The following is a 21,498-nucleotide window of genomic DNA, read 5'->3' as shown; positions in this document are numbered from 1 at the left end:
AATTAAAAAATTAAGGTAGTCCTCAGCTTACAACAGTTCCTTTAGTGACCATTCAAAGTTACAAAGAGACTGAAAAAATTGACTTATGACCGTTTTTCACATTTACAACTGTTGCAGTATCCCCGTGGTAAAATGATCAAAATTCAGACACTTGGCAAATGATTCATATTTATGATGGTTACAGCATCCCAGGGTCATGTGATCACCTTTTGCGACCTTCTGATAAGCAAAGTCAATTGGGAAGCCAGATTCACTTAACACCTGTATTACTAACTTAACAACTGCAGTGATTCATTTAACAACTGTGGCAAGAAAGTAGTAAAATGGGGCAAAGCTCATTTAACAAATGTCTTGCTTAGCAACAGAAATTTTGGGCTCAGTTGTGGTTGTAAGTTGAGCACTACCTATATGGCCACGTTTTTTTAAAAGTATCTGGTTACTCTGTTTTTGAAGTAAAATAACTGAGTGCAAAGTTAATATGGCAGATTGCAACAGCAAAACCCCCCACTAAATATATAAATCTTTTGTAGCTATATTAGTTCATGTGGTGAATCTAATTGTAAAAATGTGTGGAAATTTTGTTTTCATTTATGTTCCCTATAATTCAAATTCAGTTCTGTTGCGAGAGATACATGCCAGGAAAACTTTTATAAAAGCTGCTAGAAAAGAATGGGATGTGTGCTGTTAAGGCAAAGTAAGCCTGCAAACAAATGCAGCCAGAAGTAGCACAGGAGAAGCTTTTGCTCACACAAATTTCAGCAGCAGATCCATGGAAAGTAATTGCTTGATTGAGGATTAGCAAAGGGAGCTATGCAAGCAAAAATATAAACACTAAAGGGTAAGTACCAAGAGAGCCATGTTTCTCAAATACAGACGCCTGTCAACCTTGTCCTGTGGAGAGGGGTTAAAGCTTTAAAATGATTTTGTGAGATTAATGCAAACTTAGAAAAAAGGAGGGAAAAACCCAACAAAAATGAGTGTTAATTGAAAAAAAGAAATTAGTCTGTTATGAAGGAGTAGATTGCTTCTACCTCTAATTCCCTCAGAATTCCTGACTGTCCACAAGTCTCCAAATCCTCCAGTGCTTGGGACCAGAAGTTTTCCTCCTGGTCAGGCTCAGGGACACCTGTAAAACTGGAGTCAGAGAAAGGTTTGCTAAAGTTATAGAGAACATCACAACGAACTTCACAGGAAATGCTTGCAATACATAGTAACAACAAGGATTTTTTTGTGGTGTGTGTGGGAGCTAGATAACAAGGCAGAGGAGATACAGCTGATGAACTGGGCTGTGGAGTATATGAATTTATAACAGGTCTGTGCTGACTTGACTCAAACTGCTGTTGATTTTTAAAAATCATTGTACTGAAAGTCTCTCCCTCTCTATTTCTCTCTCTCTTTCTGTCTCTAATTATACAAATGTGAAATATAAAATGAGTAACAATATCTTATAAGACAAATAGATAATTATCAGCTCTCCAAAAACAACAAGCCTCTAGTCTGCTTTTCTTTGGGAAGTCACTTTCACTGCTTTTTATTCTTAGCATTTTGTCATTCTACCTGCTATAAATTGTGGAATTAGAAGCATGCAGAAAATTTTGAAGATGCAAAGGAAAGATGGAAAGCCATTTGAGCAATTATCAATGCTTTGCTGAGTCAGGAATGCTACATCTCCTACTCAACCATCTGTCATTCAATCTGTTAAGTTTTGGATAACTTTATCTTTAAACCTTCCTTTCGAGGAAGAATTGTGGAGAAAGTGGTGGTCCTGCAAGTTCAGAAAGCACTACAGAAAGTAGAATGTTTGAACTCTTGGCAGTCAGGTTTCAGGCCAGGTTACAGAATGGAGACAGCATTTTATGCACTTCTGGATGACCATTGGAAAGACTAAGATCATCAAGTATAACTTTCTTGGTCCTTCTTGACTTCTCATAGCATTTAATACCACAGAACTTGGTATTCTTCTGGACCATCTCCAAGGGATTGGAGTGGGAGGCATTGTTTTGTATTGATTGCTCTCCTTCCTGAAGTAGAAATTGGTGGTAGTGGGAGAAGAGGGATCTGTCACGAGACTTCTACTTTGTGGAGTGCCTCATAGTTCTCTCTGTCCATTCTTTTTTAACAGCTACAGGAAATTCTGGGAGAGATCATCCTCCAGATATGAGGCTTGGTGTTATCAATATATGGATTATAACCTGCTTTATATCTTAATCCTGGGCAGAGATGCTATGCTGGAAGTGCTGATTCAAAGCCTGGAAGTTATCAGGTTTTGGATGGAGAAGAACAGACTCCAATGAAATCCCTCCAAATCTGTGTTGCTTTGGGTTCATGGATCTAACAATTTCAGGGAAATTCTATTGTTGATTCTGAGTATGGATGTCTGCATTTGGGCTTTCTCCTAGCACCCCAGCTAGAATGCCTTTTGCATATCTATATCTTGTGTGCCAATTATGATCATTCTGGACTAGAAACTCTGTGCAGAGTCACTCATGTCCTATATACTTCCTGTTGGTATTATTATAAGGAAGTGCCCTTAAAGAGCATTTGAAAACTGCATTTAGTACAGAAAGTAGCAATCTGGGCTGTGATGGGTGAATTTGAGAACTTGTCAGTCCGCTTCCACATGTGATTTACAGGGCTGGTTGTCACCCGTAAAGCCCTACACTGCCCCAGACTAAGGTTTAGAGTTCAATTAACATCTGAAGTGGACATTTTCACTAGCTGCTCCTATTCTTTGGAACTCCTCTGGATAGAGTCCTAATCAGCATTGTCTCTTAGGCTTCAGGAAAATATTGAAGACTCGCCTGTTTTGCCTGGCACAGGAAGAGGGTGTATTATAACTGAAGGTGGGGTCTGCAGTCCAGTGATACTTATATTATCTACTTTAAAATCTTTTTTATTTTTTCACTTTTTATATGCATTTGAGATTGGGGATTATTGTTTTATTTTATGTTGACACTATTAGCTGTTCTGGGTCTCTTTAGGAATCAGCAGCATAAAAGCAAAGTAGAATAAATAAATAAATAAATAGATAGATAGATAGATAGATAGATAGATAGATAGATAGATAGATAGATAGATAGATAGATAGATAGATAGATAGATAGATAGATAGATAGATATGCTCAAATTTGGACTCCATTAGGCAGGCTATATAAAGATATCTAGGGAAGTGACCATCATCTTGCAAAATTATTTGGGATTTATTTCATTTCAATTTGCAGTTTTTCAGAAAGTAGATAGGGTTCCTTGTAGTATGATTCCCTTCACCTGTAGGCTAGTTCCATGCTCCATCTGTCCTCCAGGTGGCTGAGGATGTGACTATAATTAGATTTGAGATGCTAACCTAGTGATTTGCATAGATACGGGATGGTATCTTCTGTCTCAGGGGCATTGGTTTCTTACCTTCTGAAGAAGACATCACTTGCTCCAATAATGTTGGACTATTCCAACCTACTCTCCACTCCTCCTTTTTAAGGTAGATTGTAAAGAAAGTGATTGGACTGCAATTGCAGAAAATTTTAGATGAAGAGGATGATTTTGATCCCTTCTGCTCAGATGCCAAATCTGGGTATGGTATGGAAATTGCAATGTGAGCCTTTTGGACTTGTTTTTAATTATACTATTTGACCTTATTTAGATTTTTGTTTTTATGAATGTATGTAAGTAAGATGGTTAGCATCTAGTGGGTTAGACTGATGTACCCATGAAATAATAAATAACTATTTGGTAATGGCATTGGAATAAATGCCAGAATTAGTAATCCAGGTTTACTTCTATTTGTCAAGAGTTTAGGTCTGATTCAAAAGAGTTTTGTCATCACCAGCAGAAATGATATACGAATCCCAAAATTACAAGAAATACAGTTCAGTTCTTTATAGTTTGTTAATCTATTATTAATATCAACATTTCCTATATTTAACTATACTGATTAGACTATAATGCGGAAATTAGCAATAGTGATGTCTATGTAAAAGTTAAAGCAACATAGGGAGTGGGGAAAGGGCAGAAGGGTCAATAGAATTTTGAATATATACCAAGAAAGATGACCATTAGAACACAGATTTTTTTTACGTAGACCTAAACTATTTAATAATAATAACAATAATAGAAGGGACCTTGGATGTCATCTAGTCCAACCCTCTGCTCAGGCAGGAAACCCTATACCATTTCAGACAAATGGTTGCCCAGTCTCTTCTTAAAAACTTCCAGTGTTGGAACATTTAAAACTTCTGGAAGCAGCTTGTTCCACTGATTAATTGTTCTAACTGTTGCTTGTCACTTTCTTGTCACTTTCTCCTACTAATGGACCATGTTATGTATTAAGCAATTCAAAGGGTCTGTTATAAAGAACGGTTAACTGATTGCTTTATTTGAATCATAGACTGTCTGTCTGTATAACTTTAAGCCTTGTGTTTTAGGCGGGAATGAGTACTTTAAACTGGCCGCTGCCTAGTGGTGGTCCGTATAAATATAAGTCAAGCAGCTGCTAGAGCTTGCTTCTGTGTGAACCTAATAAAGAGCTGTTAATTCAAATCCGTGTCTTCAATGTCTCACTGTTCCCAGTACACAACAGTGGCGACGAGGATGAGATATGCTGCTAGGAAGAGAGCTAAGTCACTAAAAGGGGTAAGACCAGATATCAGAGCCCTGGTTGGAACCGCGTTCCCCCCTTCTGCCTGCCAGTATGCAAATGCTGGAGGTAGCACATTCCTTGGGACCCGTTCCTAGGAACCTCACAGAAGCCCTAGCAGAATAAGACATTGGAGACGCAGCAACAGCCAAACCATGGCCAAAGTTGGCAAGCTTTCAGAGTTCGATGTAATGCACCCCAAACAATGGAGTTCGTATGTCTCAAGAGTAGAAAACTATTCAGAGCTAACCAGGTCAGAGAAGATAATTTAAAAGCTGCAACCTTGTTGTGCGTGTGTGGCCAAGCCACCTTTGATATAATGGAGAACTTAGTCGCTCCTGCTTCCTTGGAGTCAGTCACCTTCGCTGACTTGAAACAAAGACTCAAGGAGCACTTCGAACTGAAACTGTCCATCACTGCATACAGACACACGTTCGAGCAGAAAGAGCAGCAGTCAGGTGAAACCATTGCTGAATTTATAGCCGCCCTACGCCAAGCATCCCGTCTCTGCGAGTTTCCCGACCTAGAGGACAGGCTCCGGGACCGACTGGTATATGGCCTGAGAAGCAGAGACTTACAACAAAGGCTGTTCGCTAAAGATACCCTGACATTCCAGGATGCACTGAAAGAAGTGATGGCAGAAGAGACCGCAGGTGGAGCCATCAAGACTTTACATCCCTCAAAGAATTTCCCCAGCCAGACAGCTGTGCATCATGAAGAGTCAGAGAGAACTGAAGACCCAGACATTGACATTGAGATCAACCGGGTGCAGAAGATCCCAGAAAGAAGGCAGCGGCCGCTTGACAAGGCAGCCTTCTTCCCTAGCTGCAGTGGACGACACCAGCGCTCAGAATGCCAGTTCCGCGCAGCTGTGTGCCGAGCATGTGGCAAACAAGGCCACATTGCTACTGTCTGAAAAGGTCACCAGAGGGAATTGTCACACAAAGACTTCCCCAGGAGAAGAATAGAGTAGGATTTTGCTCTGAAAGAAGGAGCATCCTTAGAACTGGAACCCATCGCCTCCTAAAAGAAAAGCTTAGACTAAAAGTCAAGCTGCAAAGGCCTTCCATTCTCCATGGAACTCGACACTCGATCAGCTGTGTCTATAATTTCCTATAAGACTTTTAACTTCATCTGCAGAAATGGCAGAAAACGAGTCAGACTCAAGCCGTCAGACTTAGTTTTGACAGATTTTCAAAACTCACACATAGCGGTTAAAGGAGAAGCTACGATAAAAGTGACATTCAAAGAGTTTGAGGGTCCCCTAAGTGTCGTGGTGGTGGAAGGCCAGCGAACAAGCCTGATTGGCTTAGACTGGTTTGATGCCCTGGGCATCTATGTGACTGGCATCAACAGAACCCAAACAGCAGATTTGGTAGCTGTCTGCCAGGAGTTTGCGGACGTATTCAGTCCCAATTTAGGGAAGTACAAAGGAGCACCAATTGCTCTCCACCTTGATACAACCGTAGCCACAATCAGAGTAAAGCCTCGTAGAGTGCCTTTTGCCCTTAAGCCCAAGACTGATGCAGAGTTAGATAAGCTCGTTCAACAGGGAGTCTTGCAACCCATTGACAGCTGTGTGTGGGAAACCCCCATTGTTACACTGGTCAAGCCCAACGGAGAGGTGCGCATCTGCGCTGATTATAAGTGCACTATTAATAAGGCACTTCAGCAGCATGCATATCTGCTACCTGTAGTTAGCCACATTCTGGCATCTTTACAAGGAGGTTGCTTATTTGCAAAGCTGGACCTGGCACAGGCTTATCAGCAACTGCCTGTGGATGACACCTTTGCTGAGGCTCAAACAATAGTTACCCATAGAGGGGCATTCAAGGTTAGACGCCTGCAGTTTGGGGTCAGTGTAGCCCCAGGGCTCTTTCAGAGTGTGATGGAACGCACGTTAAAAACCATTCCAGGTGTGTGTCCTTATTTTGACGACATTTTAATTTCTGGGGAGTCAGCAGAGATATTTGCAGAACGTTTAAGGGCTGTTCTTCAGCGCTTCCGCAAAGCGGGGCTAAAGCTCAAAAGGGAAAAATGTCAAATAGTAGTCAACTCCACAGAATTCCTGGGTTTCTGGATCGACGCTACCTGAATACACCCAGCTGATTCAAAGCTCAAAGCTATTTTATAGGCTCCCAGACCAAAGTCAAAGGGAGAGCTGCAGGCATTCCTAGGGCTATTTAACTTTTATCATGCCTTTCTACCTCAAAAGGCTGCATTAGCAGAGCCTCTACACAGGCTCTTAGATAAAAGGGCACCATGGCAATGGACTAGCACCCACAAAAACAGTTTCATAGCAGTCAAATCACTGCTGTCATCAGACTCTGTGTTAACACATTTTAACGAAAAGCTGCCTATCAGTATTGCATGTGATGCATCATCATACGGGATAGGAACAGTTTTGAGCCATATAATGGCAAATGGGCAGCAAGCACCCATAGCTTATTACTCAACGACACTTTCCCCTGCAGAAAGAAATTATACTCACATTGATAAGAAGGCTGTAGCCATAGTTGCAGGAATAAAGAAATTCCACAATTTCCTTTATGGTCACCCTTTTATGGTCTTTACAGATCACAAGCCTCTTCTAGGTCTGTTCACTGCAGACAAGCAAACCCCTCAGATCCTGTCTCCAAGAATGCTGAGGTGGTCAATCTTTATGGCAGCCTACAATTACAGGCTAGCCCATAAGCCTGGTAAGGAAATGGGTCATGCTGACACACTCAGCAGACTCCCCCTGCCTAATTTAGAACCAGACCCCGCACCTGCTGCATGCATTTTATCAATTCAGGATTTGCATGAATGTCCCCTTCACGCTGGGGATGTGGCTGCTGCGATAGCCTCCAATAAAACTCTCAGCCGAGTTTTGAACTGGGTGCTGAGAGGGTGGCCAGTAACCAGTCCCGGAACAGAGTTTCAGAGCTTTATTAGAAGACAGGACGAGCTGTCTGCACACAAGGGATGTATTCTATGGGGGAGTAGGGTCATAGTCCCACACACATTAAGGGAAAGAGTCTTAGAATCTCTGCATGAGAGACATCCTGGAATAGTCAGGATGCAGGCATTCGCGAGAAGCTACCTGGCCAGGGTTGGATAAGGATATTGAGGCTCAAGTTAAAGGATGCCAGGTTTGCCAACATCCAGACCTGAAATGCCTCAAGCTCCAGTATATCGCTGGGAAACCATGCAAACTCCCTGGTCTAGGATTCACATAGACTACGCAGGACCCTTCCAAGGACAGGTGTTCCTCATTGTATTGGACAGTCACTGAAAGTGGCTTGAGGTAGCACCTGTCCCTTCTATTGTATCAGATAATGGGGTACAATTTACTGCTGCAGAATTTCAGTCATTTCTAAGGTCTAATATGATTAGACACGCCACCTCTGCCCCGTTTCACCCGGTCTCTAATGGCCAAGCGGAAAGGATGGTCAGGACAACCAAAGAAGCACTTAAAAGACTAACCAGGGGTGATTGGCATCACAGATTGGCAGACTTTTTGCTCTGTCAACACACAACTCCATGCACCACAATGGGTCATAGCCCAGCAGAGCTGAGATGGGGACGTCGGCTGACCACGAAGCTGGACTGTCTCCATCCAGACAGTATTGCAACAGAGACAGTGCAGCCCAAGCTACCGAGGAACTTGCAAGTCGGTGACCGAGTTTGGGCAAGAAACTATGGTCAAGGGACACTGTGGGTGGTAGCTGTGGTTTGTAAGGTGTCAGGACCACTCTATTACGAAGTGGTCCTGGAAGACGGGCGCATTTTGCACCGCCACATCGATCAGCTGCATCGGCGGCAGGCTAATCTAACCCTCGCCACCAACCAAGAGGAGAGCCGAGGGCTGCCTGACAGCTGCAGCGCGTCTCGATCTCCAGAGTCCTGCACGACTCACAGAGACATGCTGGATGACTCAGCCGTGGGTGAGTCGCTACTGACTGAAGGAACAGTGCCTGCAGATCAGAGTGTCAACGCAGCAAATACTGTATATTCTTGCTTTGACAATATGCAGAACTGTCTGGTATTTTTATAGTTAAATCAGGTAACAGTGAAAGGGGAGGAGAATAAGGAAAGCCCGGGAAAAAGAAACCGGAAGTGAATCACATCTTCCAAGTTAATTGGAAGATGTGAACCATGACCCCAAAATAGGGGAGGGAAAAATGCATGGAATGTATGTGCAACGGAAAAGAATCTCAGATCTAAGCATTCCACCATGCCGTACTGACATCTCTGTAACCTTAATAAATGCTTTTAGGATAAAAAAATGCCTGAAAGTCCTTTTAAGTGTTTCGTTAATCAGACACATGACACAGAGCTTGCTGGAGGACTTATTTCCCAGCTTTTCAGGAACTGCTCCACTCACAGACGGGTGTACAGGTCTACCCGAACAGACCAACCGAAAGGAGACCAGTCTACCCGGCCAGCAAAGACAAACAGGGACTGGTCTACCCGGCCAGGCAAGGCAAACAGAGACTGGTCTACCTGACCAAAGCTGTCAAAAAGACTCTGGTCTACCCAGCCAACCAAAGGTAGACTGGGAACCTCAGGCAGAAACAAGGTGATCAAAACGATCGTGGAAGCCACCTACTTATCTAAATGAATATGTACAATTTATGGATATGTATTGATTTAGGGGGAAGGGATATTATGTATTAAGCAATTCAAAGGGTCTGTTATAAAGAACGGTTAACTGATTGCTTTATTTGAATCCTATACTTTCTGTCTGTATAACTTTAAGCCTTGTGTTTTAGGTGGGAATGAGTACTTTAAACTGATTTGCCACCACCTAGCGGCGGTCCGTATAAATATAAGTCAAGCAGCTGCTAGAGCTTGCTTCTGTGTGAACCTAATAAAGAGCTGTTAATTCAACTCCGTGTCTTCAATGTCTCGCTGTTCCCACTACACAACAGACCAATCATTTCCTTAACTTTTTTCCTGTTTTTTATATGTTGAAAGAAGCTTTTTTTGTTATTTTTGACTTTTATCGCAAGTCTTAGTTCATTTTGTGTCTTAGCTTTCCTCACTTCATCTTTGCAGGCTTGGGCTATTTGCTGATATTCTGCCTTAGTTATGTTCCCCTCTTTCCACTTTTTATATTTGTCCTTTTTGTCTTTCAATTTATCAGAGAGTTTTTTATGTAGCCATGCTGGTTTCTTTTGAGAGCTGTTATTTTTCTTCTTCATTGGTATTGTGCTAGACTGGGTTTTTATAATCTCACTTTTCAAAATTTCCCAAGCTTCTTGAGTTATTTTCCCCTGGAGGATTCTCATCCATGGAATCCTTTCCAAGCTCTCTCTAAGTTTATTGAAATTAGTTCTCTTAAAGTCTAAGACTCTAGCTTGACTATGTTCTATTGCTTGTGCTTGCATAATGTTGAATTCTAATATTGCATGATCACTTTCCCCCAAGGTTCCTGTGGCTTCAACACCTTCTATCATGTCATCTCTGTTAGTGAGAATTAAGTCCAATATGGCTGATCTCCTAGTTCCCTATCTAATCTATGGCAGAATACCCAAATCATATGGACAAAAGTACTAAATCACTCTTGATACTTTTTTTTCCTCAGCAGGGCTTAATTTTTAGTTGATATTATGTCAGAAGAAACCTAGCAAGGAGAAAATCTCCTGGTGTTAGATATTGGGGTTGGTTCAGGACCTTGAATCGTAAATCCTTCTTTCACTGTCATATAGAGAGCCATTTTGGTATAGTGTTAAAGGCAGCATACCTTCTTCATAGTATGATACCACAGTGTCATATTTACTGATTTATGTGGAAATCACAGTGAAACCTCCTAAGTCCTGAAGAATGAATCTGAGAATGATCCATCAAATATAATGAAGACAGGAGACAGGAGATGGAAACTAAAACTTCCTTCAATACCTGGAGCTCTTTCAGTTTTGAATTAATATCAATAGTTAATGACCTAAACTATTACACAGAAATGTTCACCAACTGCACACGGCTTGCTTTCAGCCTCACAACATGCTTTGAATATTACTAATCTCATATAGCATGAATTGTCAATATATCACAGCAACTTGAGGACAAATTGGCAATTCAGCATTTGAAGTACTTGGCAATGTGATATATTTGTTCAGTACTTTAGTTTCAGAGACAAAAAAGGTGCTTTTGGGGAAGGCAAATGTTGCATCTGTCTGAAACTCTTTGAAGTGGACACACCTCTTCTAGGGATGATGCCAATTTCAGTTTAAAGAGTTGTAAACAGGTCCCTGCTCAAAAGCACCTACATGCCTCCATATCTGAAGTTTTGAACAGTCCTAAAAGGTACACCAATAAAAGAATGTGCTACTGCGTGCAGTAAATAATTGAATATGTAGCACAAAACTTACCTACTTGCTATTGGTTTATCCCAGTCATCATCACATAACCCTGTATCATGGAAGGAGTTGATTCGGGGCCTATTCAGAGGAGACAAACTACCCTTTTGTTTTGGACCTCTCCATTCAAAGGTATTGAAGTTGTATCCCGAAGCCTGATAATTGGGACCTAAAAAAGTAACCATATGTTGATTACAGGTGATTATGTAAAAAAAAAAATGCAGTGTGAAATTTATTCTTCCATCCATTGTATGATTTAAGCCATTATTTATTGAACCAAATATATGTGGATTATAAGAATCAGCAAGAATTAACTTGTGGTTATATGCCTGAACTCTCTTGGAAGGGCAAACTGAAATTATGTTATATTCTTAAAAACAATCTTATCATGAAGAACATGATATGCTTCCATTTAAGGCTATGTTGATTGCTCTCATTTCTGCATGTCATATGCAATATTCTAAGAAATCAATGCTATTTGAAATCTATTCATCATATAGAAAGTATGGGGAACTTTTATGGGAACCACAAACCACTCAACCAGAAGACAATATTACCAGAAGTGGTGGGGACCTTCCCTTCCCTTCTGTTCCCTTTCCTTCCCTGAGTGGAAAATCTCTGAGAGGGAAACCACCTCAGTTTCTACACCTAAAAAGCCCTTCTGGAATGGCTCAAAATATAATTTTAAGCCTGATGGTGCTAGTGGTTTAAGGATGGGAGAGGTTTGCCTTTTAAAGGCCACTTCCTCTCATTTTTTCTTATTTTTTTAAAAAGGAAAAGATTGTCCTGCCAAAAGTAATCTGTCTTACAATTTCAATGTACTATGACAAAACAAATAGATTGAGGATTGTCTATCTTGATCTATTTATGTGGTTTGTTACTGTATAGAATAGCCAGAGATGTACACTTTATTTGTTTACTTCTAGGCAGCTTGAACAAAATACAGTATACAGAGAGTTTATGGTACTTAGTCTGTTTGCTCTAATAGAGTTTCCAAGTTCTTTGTTATTGTATTGCTCCTGTTATTCCTATTCAATCATTAGAATTACATTTCATTATATTTCTCTTCCTAGAAGTGTTTTGTCTGAATGATGTTCAGCATGAGGGTTATATCACATCATTCAGAGATGTTTCTGCTATTTTGCTGGCCCCGTTCAAATCCTTTAAATATAGGACTTTTAATTATTTATGATCAAATTAATATTTTTTCTGTGCATATATGATACACACACACACACAAACAAACATACATACATGTTGTGTCCTGGGCCTGTTGAGGAAACTCAGCAGGCCCAGAAAAGGTTGCAAATGGTCCCGGGGATTGTAAAACCTGCCCAGGACCAGACTGAGCGGCGCCAGCCTTGCGCGCATGCGCAAGGCGCGAAAACGCTGCCTTCCTATTGGTTAGCACTAGCTGGGTTCCTCACCCTATAAAAGGCCTGCGAGCTTTTTGCTCTTTGCTTGGAGTTGGAGAAGGAGAATAAAGAGCTATTGTTTACACAATGCGTCTTCGTCAATTGTTTGCGAACTGCAAACTCAACACTGGCGACGAAGGTGGGATCCTTTGCAAGCTTAAGAAATGAAGAAGGACTTACCCAGGAAGTCCTGACGTGGGAAGACGGCATCTGCATCAGCGTCCCATTCCGCCAGTACAGCGTCGCTGGGGAGTGAGCTCGGCTAAAGGACCCTTTCCCAAACATCAGCTTGTAGAGGAAGCGATTGGTGAAGATCGTGAACTTTACGATGTCGAAGATTGGCCACTTAACTGATTTCGATGTCTCCCACCCAGAGAGATGGAACTCCTACGTAGCACGGGTGGAGAATAACTTTAGAGTAAACCAGATAAGAGAAGATGGTCTAAAGGCAGCAACTCTTTTGTGTGCCTGCGGACAAGAAGCTTTTGACATCGCAGAAAATCTGGTGGCCCCTGCACCTCTCGAGTCGAAGTTATCCATCATTGCTTGGAGGCACGCATTCGAGCAGAGAGACCAGAGGCCGGGTGAATCTGCTGCGGACTTTATTGCTGCCTTAAGGCAAGTGGCCAGGCCTTGTGAGTTCAAGGATCTGGAAGAGAGGCTGCGAGATCGCTTCGTTTGCGACTTAAGGAGCAGAGACTTACAACAGAAGATCTTTGCGAAAGAAGATGTTTCCTTCCAAGATGCCTTACGAGAGGTGGCAGCTGAGGAAGCAGCTGGCGGGGCTGTGAAGGCCTTGCGGCTCGCCAGGAACCCTCCGGACACAGCAACCGTCCATGAAGAGGACGCTCGAGAAGGATCAGAAGCGGATCCTGAAGAGGAGGTGGACAGACTTCACCAGCCAGCTGAGAGGAGGCAGAAGGGACATCCGGACAAGGTCCCAGCAGCTCTTCAATGCTTCGGGTGCGGAGGACGCCACAAGCGAGCTGATTGCAAGTTCCGCTCCGCCATTTGCCAGGCGTGTGGCAGGCAAGGCCACATTGCATCCGTCTGTTTAGGTCGCCAGAAGGTCCAACCTCAGGAAGAATTGCTTCAGAAAGGTACCAGGGTCCCCAGCTAACACAGGGTGGGTTTCTGCGCATTGCGCAGGAGCATTCTAAGAACAGGGACACACAAGCCCCTTAAGAAGAAACTTTCCATTAATGTAAGGTTGCAAGGGGTTCCCTTACTAATGGAGTTGGACACTGGGTCTGCTCTCTCCATTATTTCAATTAACACATTCAAAAGGATTTGTAGTAGTAGCGGCCTTCGAGCTAAACTCAGGCCATCGAATCTAATACTTACAGTTTTTCAGAATTCTATGGTGTGTGTTAAGGGGGAGGCCACCCTTGATGTGCAGCATAAGGATTTTGAAGGTCTCCTAGATGTGGTGGTAGTTGGGGGTGATCGTACAAGTCTTATTGGACTCGATTGGTTTGAGGCTCTGGGAATCCAGGTAATGGCTGCACCATTTGCAGACGGCAAGCCTTGCAGAGGTCTGCAAGGAGTTTGCAGATATGTTTAGTTCAGAGCTAGGATCCTACAAGGGGCCTCCCATTACGCTATGGTTGGACCCCACTGTCACGCCCATCAGGGTTAAGCCTAGAAGGGTACCTTTTGCCCTCAAAGGTAAAATAGATGCTGAGCTGGACAAATTGCTCCAGCAGGGCATCTTAGAACCTGAGGATTCTAGTCCATGGGAAACCCCCATAGTAACGCCTGTAAAGGCTAATGGGGAAATACGTATATGTGCTGATTACAAATGTACACTGAACAAGGCATTGCAACAGCACGCTTATCCAGTTCCTGTTGTAAGCCACATTCTGGCCTCCCTCAAGGGGGAGCGCATCTTTGCGAAACTTGACTTGGCACAGGCCCAGACTATTGTAACTCACAGGGGGGCCTTCAAGGTCAAGAGATTGCAATTTGGGGTAAATGTAGCCCCTGGCATATTCCAAAGTGTAATGGAGAGCACACTTCGAGATATTCCTGGGGTCTGCCCCTATTTTGATGACATCCTCATTGCTGGGGAGTTATCTCAAAATCTAGCAGAGAGATTAAGGGCTGTCTTGCTTCGTTTTCGCAAAGCAGGCCTTAAGTTAAAGCAGGATAAATGTAAGATAGGAGTCACTTCAACTGACTTCTTGGGTTTCAGGATTGATGCCCAAGGCACACACCCTGTTGAAGACAAATTGCAAGTTATTCAGCAGGCCACAAGTCCAAAGTCCAAGAGTGAGTTACAAGCATTCTTGGGACTCTTGAATTTTTACCATGCATTCCTCCCACACAAGGCTGCTGTGGCAGAGCCGTTACATAGGCTCTTAGACAAGCAGGCTCCATGGCAGTGGACTAAAGTCCATGACAGGAGTTTCAATGAGGTTAAGGCCTTGCTCACTTCCAATGCTGTTTTAGCGCATTTCAATGAGCAACTGCCTGTTTGCATCGCATGTGATGCATCTCCTTATGGAGTGGGAGCAGTACTTAGTCATCTGAAGGCTGATGGGACACAGGTCCCTGTGGCCTATTATTCAAGGACTCTGTCATCTGCAGAGCGGAATTACGCTCAGATTGACAGAGAAGCCTTGGCAATAGTGGCTGGCATTAAGAAATTCCATGATTTCTTATATGGCCGCCACTTCACGGTCTATACAGACCACAAGCCTCTACTGGGCTTGTTTACAACCAACAAACAGACACCTCATATCATTTCTCCTTGTATGCTGAGATGGTCCATCTTCCTGTCAGCATATGACTACACTTTAGTTCACAAACCGGGAAAAGAGATGGGCCATGCAGATGGCCTAAGCAGATTACCTCTGAAACAGGTAGAGCCAGACCCTGCTCCTGCCATTAATATTCTTTCTATTCAAGAGTTGCCTGAATCTCCCCTCAATGCAAGGGATGTTGCTGCAGAGACTGCCACTGATCACACGCTTGCACGCGTGTGCTGACATGGGTATTGTCAGGATGGCCTGACACGTGTCCAGATGCGACATTTCAAAGTTTCTGGCAAAGGAGAAACGCACTGTCTACCTTCAATGGGTGCCTATTATGGGGGAGTAGAGTAGTTATTCCTACCTCACTAAGGTCTAGGGTCTTGTCCTCACTGCATGAGGGACATCCAGGAATTGTGCGCATGAAAGCGCTTGCGCGCAGCCATCTTTGGTGGCCTGGGCTTGATAGAGCAATCGAAGCTCAGGTGCACAGGTGCCAAGTGTGCCAACAATCACGGCCTGAAGTGCCTCAGGCCCCAGTACACAGGTGGGAGGAGACGCACACCCCTTGGTCACGGGTACATTTAGATTATGCTGGGCCCTTTCAGGGGCAATTCTTCCTTATCCTTGTGGATAGCCACTCCAAGTGGCTAGAGGTTGTACCTGTCTCCTCCACTACTACTGCCAGGACCATCCAGGTGTTAAGAGGAATCTTTGCAACCCATGGCCTTCCAGATGTGCTTGTATCTGACAATGGTCCTCAATTTACATCTTCTGAGTTCCAGGCTTTTCTTCAGGCCAACCTGATCTGGCACACAACGTCTGCTCCCTTTCACCCTTCCACCAACGGGCAAGCGGAGAGAATGGTGCGCACCACCAAAGACACACTCAAAAGACTAACATACGGCAGCTGGCATCACAGGTTAGCAGATTTCCTTCTTGCACATCGCACCACACCATACACTGCCACCGGAAAGAGCCCAGCTGAACTGTGCTGGGGTCGCCGTCTCATTACTAAGTTGGATAAACTGCACCCTGACCGGGTGGCTTCACAGGTGTCACAGCCGCGGGCACCTAGGAGACTTCAGGTGGGCGATCTGGCCTGGACTAGGAACTATGGTCCTGGACACCTCTGGGTTCCTGCTGTCATCTGTAAGATCTCTGGACCTCTATCATACGAAGTGACCCTGGGAGATGGTCGCGTCCTGAGGCATCACATTGATCAACTGCGCTGGCGGTTGTCCCATGATGCTTCCACCCCTGCCTCTGCTCTCGGAGGGGAGGGGGCCCAGGAGCCAGATCACACTTCAGGTCAACATTCTGAGACATTGCCCCATTGCTCCTGGGAAGTACCGCAGGACGCTAGGGATTTCTCAGGGGTGGAGCAAGGGCATCCTCACAATTCAGCAAGTGCGCCAAATAGGGAGTCATGCGTATCCGCAAGAGCTCCAAACAGGGATTCACCTGAGGAGGAGTTTGCCATAGAGGCGGCTCCTGACTCTGGCACTTCTGCCACTGGGGTCTGGAACTATTGGGGCACTCCTGCAATGCAGGTCACGTCCGAGACTGGTCGCGGGCTTGAGGGATCAAGTTCCCTGGAGCCATCCAGGGTAGTTGGGGAATCCTCAGCCAATTCAGAAGGTTGGGAAATTCCAGCTGCTATACAGGAGCCTGGAAAGAGCTCTGGCAAATTTGCCAGTACGCCTCACCAGGGGTCACCTGCAAAACGTTTGCATAAAAGTCCTGGTCTAGTGAGCCCATCAGATGGGCCAGTAGGCCAGGCGCCCTTAAGTACAAGTCCTGGTCTGCCTAGCCGAGCAGGTGAGCTGACAAGCCAGGCCCCCCTCCCTAACCTTGCGTAGGTCACAAAGGGCTAAGGTCCCTCCTAAGCATCTAGGCAATTATGTGAGGTTCCTGTCAACACAAGGGACCTTACAAGTCTAGGTCATGGAGATGAACCTACGTTGGGAAAATAGATAGACACGCGAAGCCACATCAGAGAGTGGTTGGTTAGCCAACCCTATTAGTTATAAAAGGGTGTTGTATGGAGTGGAATATTATTTTTCTTTTATTTTATTATTATTGTAAGAAATTGGAATTGTGTGTGTTCTATCTAGGGGGGAGGGGTGTTGTGTCCTGGGCCTATTGAGGAAACTCAGCAGGCCCAGAAAAGGTTGGAAATGGTCCCGGGGATTGTAAAACCTGCCCGGAACCAGACTGAGCGGCGCCAGCCTTGCGCGCATGCGCAAGGCGCGAAAACGCTGCCTTCCTATTGGTTAGCACTAGCTGGGTTCCTCACCCTATAAAAGGCCTGCGAGCCTTTTGCTCTTTGCTTGGAGTTGGAGAAGGAGAATAAAGAGCTATTGTTTACACAATGCGTCTTCGTCAATTGCTTGCGAACCGCAAACTCAACAATACATATACAGGTAGTCCTTGCTTACCAATCACAAACATTTGATACCTATGCCCAGTCCTCAAAATTCTGGCTATTGCACTATCCACATGGTCATGTGTTTGTGATTCTAGCACTTCAAAACCAGTGTTTTTAGATAGGTACTATTATATTCATTTCCTAACTACATATTTAAAAATTAAATATAAGACAGACTCTTTTGCAAGTTCAGTTTATCAGTGACAATCTTATTAAATTAAATATGTTTAAACGTAGCACTTGGCACTTAGATTTATATACAGCTTCTTAGTACTTCACAACTGTTGTTGAAAACTGTTCTTACTTAGAAAGCCTCTTGACATCTTAATGACAAAGAGATGAAGGAGAAATAAAAGGGCAACAAAGCAATGAATTTTTTTATGCTCCCTTTTGGCAGTTTACAATAAATCTTTACTAGTCAGGTTAAAAAAGAACAATGAATGGGCCTCAGATATTCATATTAAAGAATATCTTCAGTGTGTTCTACATCTTATATTAATCTAAGCTTAAAGGATAAGCCTGTTTAGCTATGGGTGAGCTATGTATTAGTCACTGAAGGCTCTTAATATATTGATATATGTTTAAAACCTGGTTAACTGTGCAGCTTTAATGAGATTTCCACAAGACAGTTAAAAGGTGAGTTTGCCTCTCAAACAAAGCAAGAAGGTTTAATAGCTCCACTCCTGGTGTTCTCATATTAAGTATATCAGAATAAACAAATGATCCCTACCTTGGCTTCCATAACTGTTATCCATTCCAGAGCCATCCCATGATTCTACAGCACTGTCCACACTTGGGACAATCATGGAATAGATTTCAGATAGCTTTCCTGGTTTTTGTGCGGTGGCTGTATCATCTTCAGCATCACTTAATTCATTTGTATGATCAGAGGCAGAAAATTTATTTGGACTTGATGCTGATAGAAAGGAAGAAGTGTTATACATTCATTATAAATTTAAATTTAAATTTAAATATACATTCAACTTAAGTGCATAGAAAGCAATTTTTCCAATAGAAAGCTTAGACAAACAGATCTCTTCCACATTAATTATATCTATGGAACAATGGAAAGGCCCTCTCCCCTTATGACTCACAGTTGGCTTGATGGAATCAAGTATCTTACAGAGTTGTGTAACACATTCAAATAAGATATATCACACTGCTTGGGAGCATAAACAAAACAACTCTTTTGGAACCATTAAAGCAGCTAGATCTTTAACAAGGCTTGTGCAGTGGCTTCAGAGTTTCTGTCAACAGTCTCCACATATATATGTATGGCCACCCACTTTGCTTTGATGGGAACAACCATGGGGAGTTGGCTAGAAGCAGCTTTTGAAGTAGCTATGCAACTTTCTAAAGCACATAGCTGCTTCAGTGTTTCAAGTAGTTTTTTGGTGTCTGTGCATGATAAGGAACTTCTTTAAAATGCTTTAAACCAGAGGTCCCCAACCTTTTGGGCACCAGGGACCAGTTCCATGGAGACAGGTTTTTCTGCGGACCAGAGGGGGCATGGTTTTGTGTGCTGCTTTCATCCCACAGATGGGGCTTTGCTTGTTTGTCCGGACCAGTTGCTGGCATGCCGCGGCCTGCTACTGGTCCATGGACGGGGGTTGGGGACCCCTGCTTTAAACAGTCTTATTTTCTTTGTAGGTGTATGTATGTATATATGTATACATACATACATACATACATACATACATATACATATATATATACATACATACATACATAAATACATACATATATATACACACATATATATATATATGTAATGTCTGCAGCAGCTACACAGAAACACACAGTTATTATACTACCCATTTTAATCAATCTGAACAACAAATGTTATTAGAGCTCACAATAACTAATATCTATAATTAATATCTGTGTATCAAAAACAGCAATTCACAGAACCAAAAGTTAGTGTAGCATAATGAATGTAAGGGTGACTGTTGTTCTCTTTTCAGCAAACTGCAGTGAAAAATTAGGTGTATTTGCCTGAGATTTTTGGGTAATTCTAATTTTACTGTTACTGGGTTTATGATTCTTTTAATTGGAAAAGGTCCTATATATTTTGATCCAAGTTTTTACAGGGTTGTAGGGTATTTTGTAGACAAATATACCATTTCTCCTATAATGAATGGTGTGGGTTCAACTCTTTTTTTATCTGCTTGTGCTTTGTATACTTGCTTAGCTTCGTCTAGGGCTTTTCTAACTATTGGCCAGGTGTTTTGTACTTGTTCTATCCATTCTTTCAGTGATGGGATTGCCGGTTCATTTGGGATTAGTTCTGGCATGGGGTTGAAACTTTGACCGGTAGCTATTTGAAAAGGAGTGTAACCTGTGCTGGAGTGGACTGCATTATTGTAGGCAACTTCAGTGAAAGGAATAGGTCCGTCCAATTCAACTGCTGGAAATTAATAAAGCATCTTAAATATTGCTCAAGTACTGAGTTAAATTTCTCTGCTTGACCGTTCCCTTGAGGATGATGACTAGATGTCAGTCCCTGAGTGGTCCCTAAAAGGGATAAAAATTCCTTTCAAAATGCAGATGTAAATTGCACTTCCCTATCAGATATGATGCGTTGGGGTGCCCCATGCAATCTGTAAATATGCTGCATGAAAAGTTTTGCTAAGGCTTTTGCGGTGGGAATCTTTTGGCAAGGGATAAAGTGCACCTGTTTGGAAAACAAGTCCGTGACCGTCCAGATGACAGTATTCCCATTGCTTTCTGGTAATTCCACTATAAAATCCATGGCTATTTCCCTCCAGGGGGCTGAGGGATTTGCCACTGTTTGTAACAGTCCGGGCGATTTTCCTTGCAACCTCTTTGCAGTTGCGCATGTTGGGCAGCTGGCCACGTAACTTTCTATGTCCTTTTTCATGGATGGCCACCAAAATTGCCTTTTAATTAAGTGTAATGTTTTTACAAATCCAAAATGCCCTGCTGATTTTGTGTCATGGCAAAGCTGCATGAATGTGACCCTCTGGGTGGTTGGTATATATAATGTTTCCTCCACCCAAGGCAGTCCGTCCTTAATTGTGCACATGTATCTATTTTTCTGGTACCATTCATCTGTTTCCAAAGTTTTCCGGAATTCAATTCCGGTTTGGCTACCCAGCTGCAGTTTTAATTTAGCTTGGGCTCTGGTAGTTACTGGAGCTACCAGTTGTGATTCCGCCATAAGTGGTTTAGAATTGGTGGCTTGCATGCTGTTATATTGGGTGCATCTGCCAGGAAGTTCTTTCCCCTCGGCAAATGCTTGAGCGTAAAGTTGAATTGGTGAAAATGTTGCGACCAGCGGGCTTGCTTGGGATTGAGCTTCCTGGGTGTTTTCAAGGCTTCCAGGTTTTTGTGCTCTGTCCACACGTGAAAAGGGATTTTATTCCCTTCAAGGAATTGGTGCCACGTAAGTAATGACCAACGTATCCCGTATGCCTCTTTCTCCCACACGGGCCAGCGCTGTTCCGTTTTGGTGAGTTTCTTGGACGTATATGCACAGGGTTGCAATACCCCTTCATTGTTTTCTTTTAATAGTACAACCCCCACTGCCACATCACTTGCATCCACTTGTATTATGAAGGGCTTATCCATGTACTGGTTCGGCAGAAAAGAGTCTCTCTAGTCTCTCAAATGCCGCTTGGCATTCCATTGTCCATTTTAGTGGCTGGCTAGTTTTCACTGAGGCTTCTCCCTTCATTTTTACTAAGTTTGTGAGAGGCATGACTATCTGGGCAAATGAGGGAATGAATTGGTGGTAAAAGTTTGCGAAGCCCAGGAAACTTTGCAGCTGCTTCCTTGTGTGAGGTGGTGCCCATTCTAGTACTGCTCTGACCTTCTCTGGGTCCATTTCAATGGCCTGTGTGGATATGCGATAACCCAGGTAGTATATTCTTTCCTGGTGGAATTCGCATTTCAATAATTTGGCATA

At 43.1% G+C, this 21,498-nt stretch overlaps 1 protein-coding gene across 2 annotated transcripts in view; it reads right to left on the bottom strand.

Moving 5' to 3' along the window:
- Positions 1-21,498, bottom strand: part of GRIP1 (glutamate receptor interacting protein 1) — a 370,480-nt gene that overhangs the window by 6,892 nt on the left and 342,090 nt on the right. For both annotated transcript variants that reach the window (XM_029283947.1, XM_029283946.1), the window contains 5 exons: positions 21,394-21,402; positions 18,301-18,486; positions 10,984-11,140; positions 1,032-1,134; positions 847-891 (listed from right to left, as the gene is read on the bottom strand). In XM_029283947.1, coding sequence (XP_029139780.1) covers positions 847-891; positions 1,032-1,134; positions 10,984-11,140; positions 18,301-18,486; positions 21,394-21,402 — 500 coding nt within the window. The remainder of the gene's footprint in view (positions 1-846; positions 892-1,031; positions 1,135-10,983; positions 11,141-18,300; positions 18,487-21,393; positions 21,403-21,498) is intronic.

This window comes from Protobothrops mucrosquamatus, unplaced genomic scaffold (assembly GCF_001527695.2).
Source record: "Protobothrops mucrosquamatus isolate PMUCROS unplaced genomic scaffold, P.Mucros_1.0 scaffold289, whole genome shotgun sequence".
NCBI classification, from domain to species: domain Eukaryota; kingdom Metazoa; phylum Chordata; class Lepidosauria; order Squamata; family Viperidae; genus Protobothrops; species Protobothrops mucrosquamatus.
The sequence above is the reverse complement of the archived record's forward strand: the minus strand, read 5'-3'. Positions and strand labels throughout refer to the sequence as shown.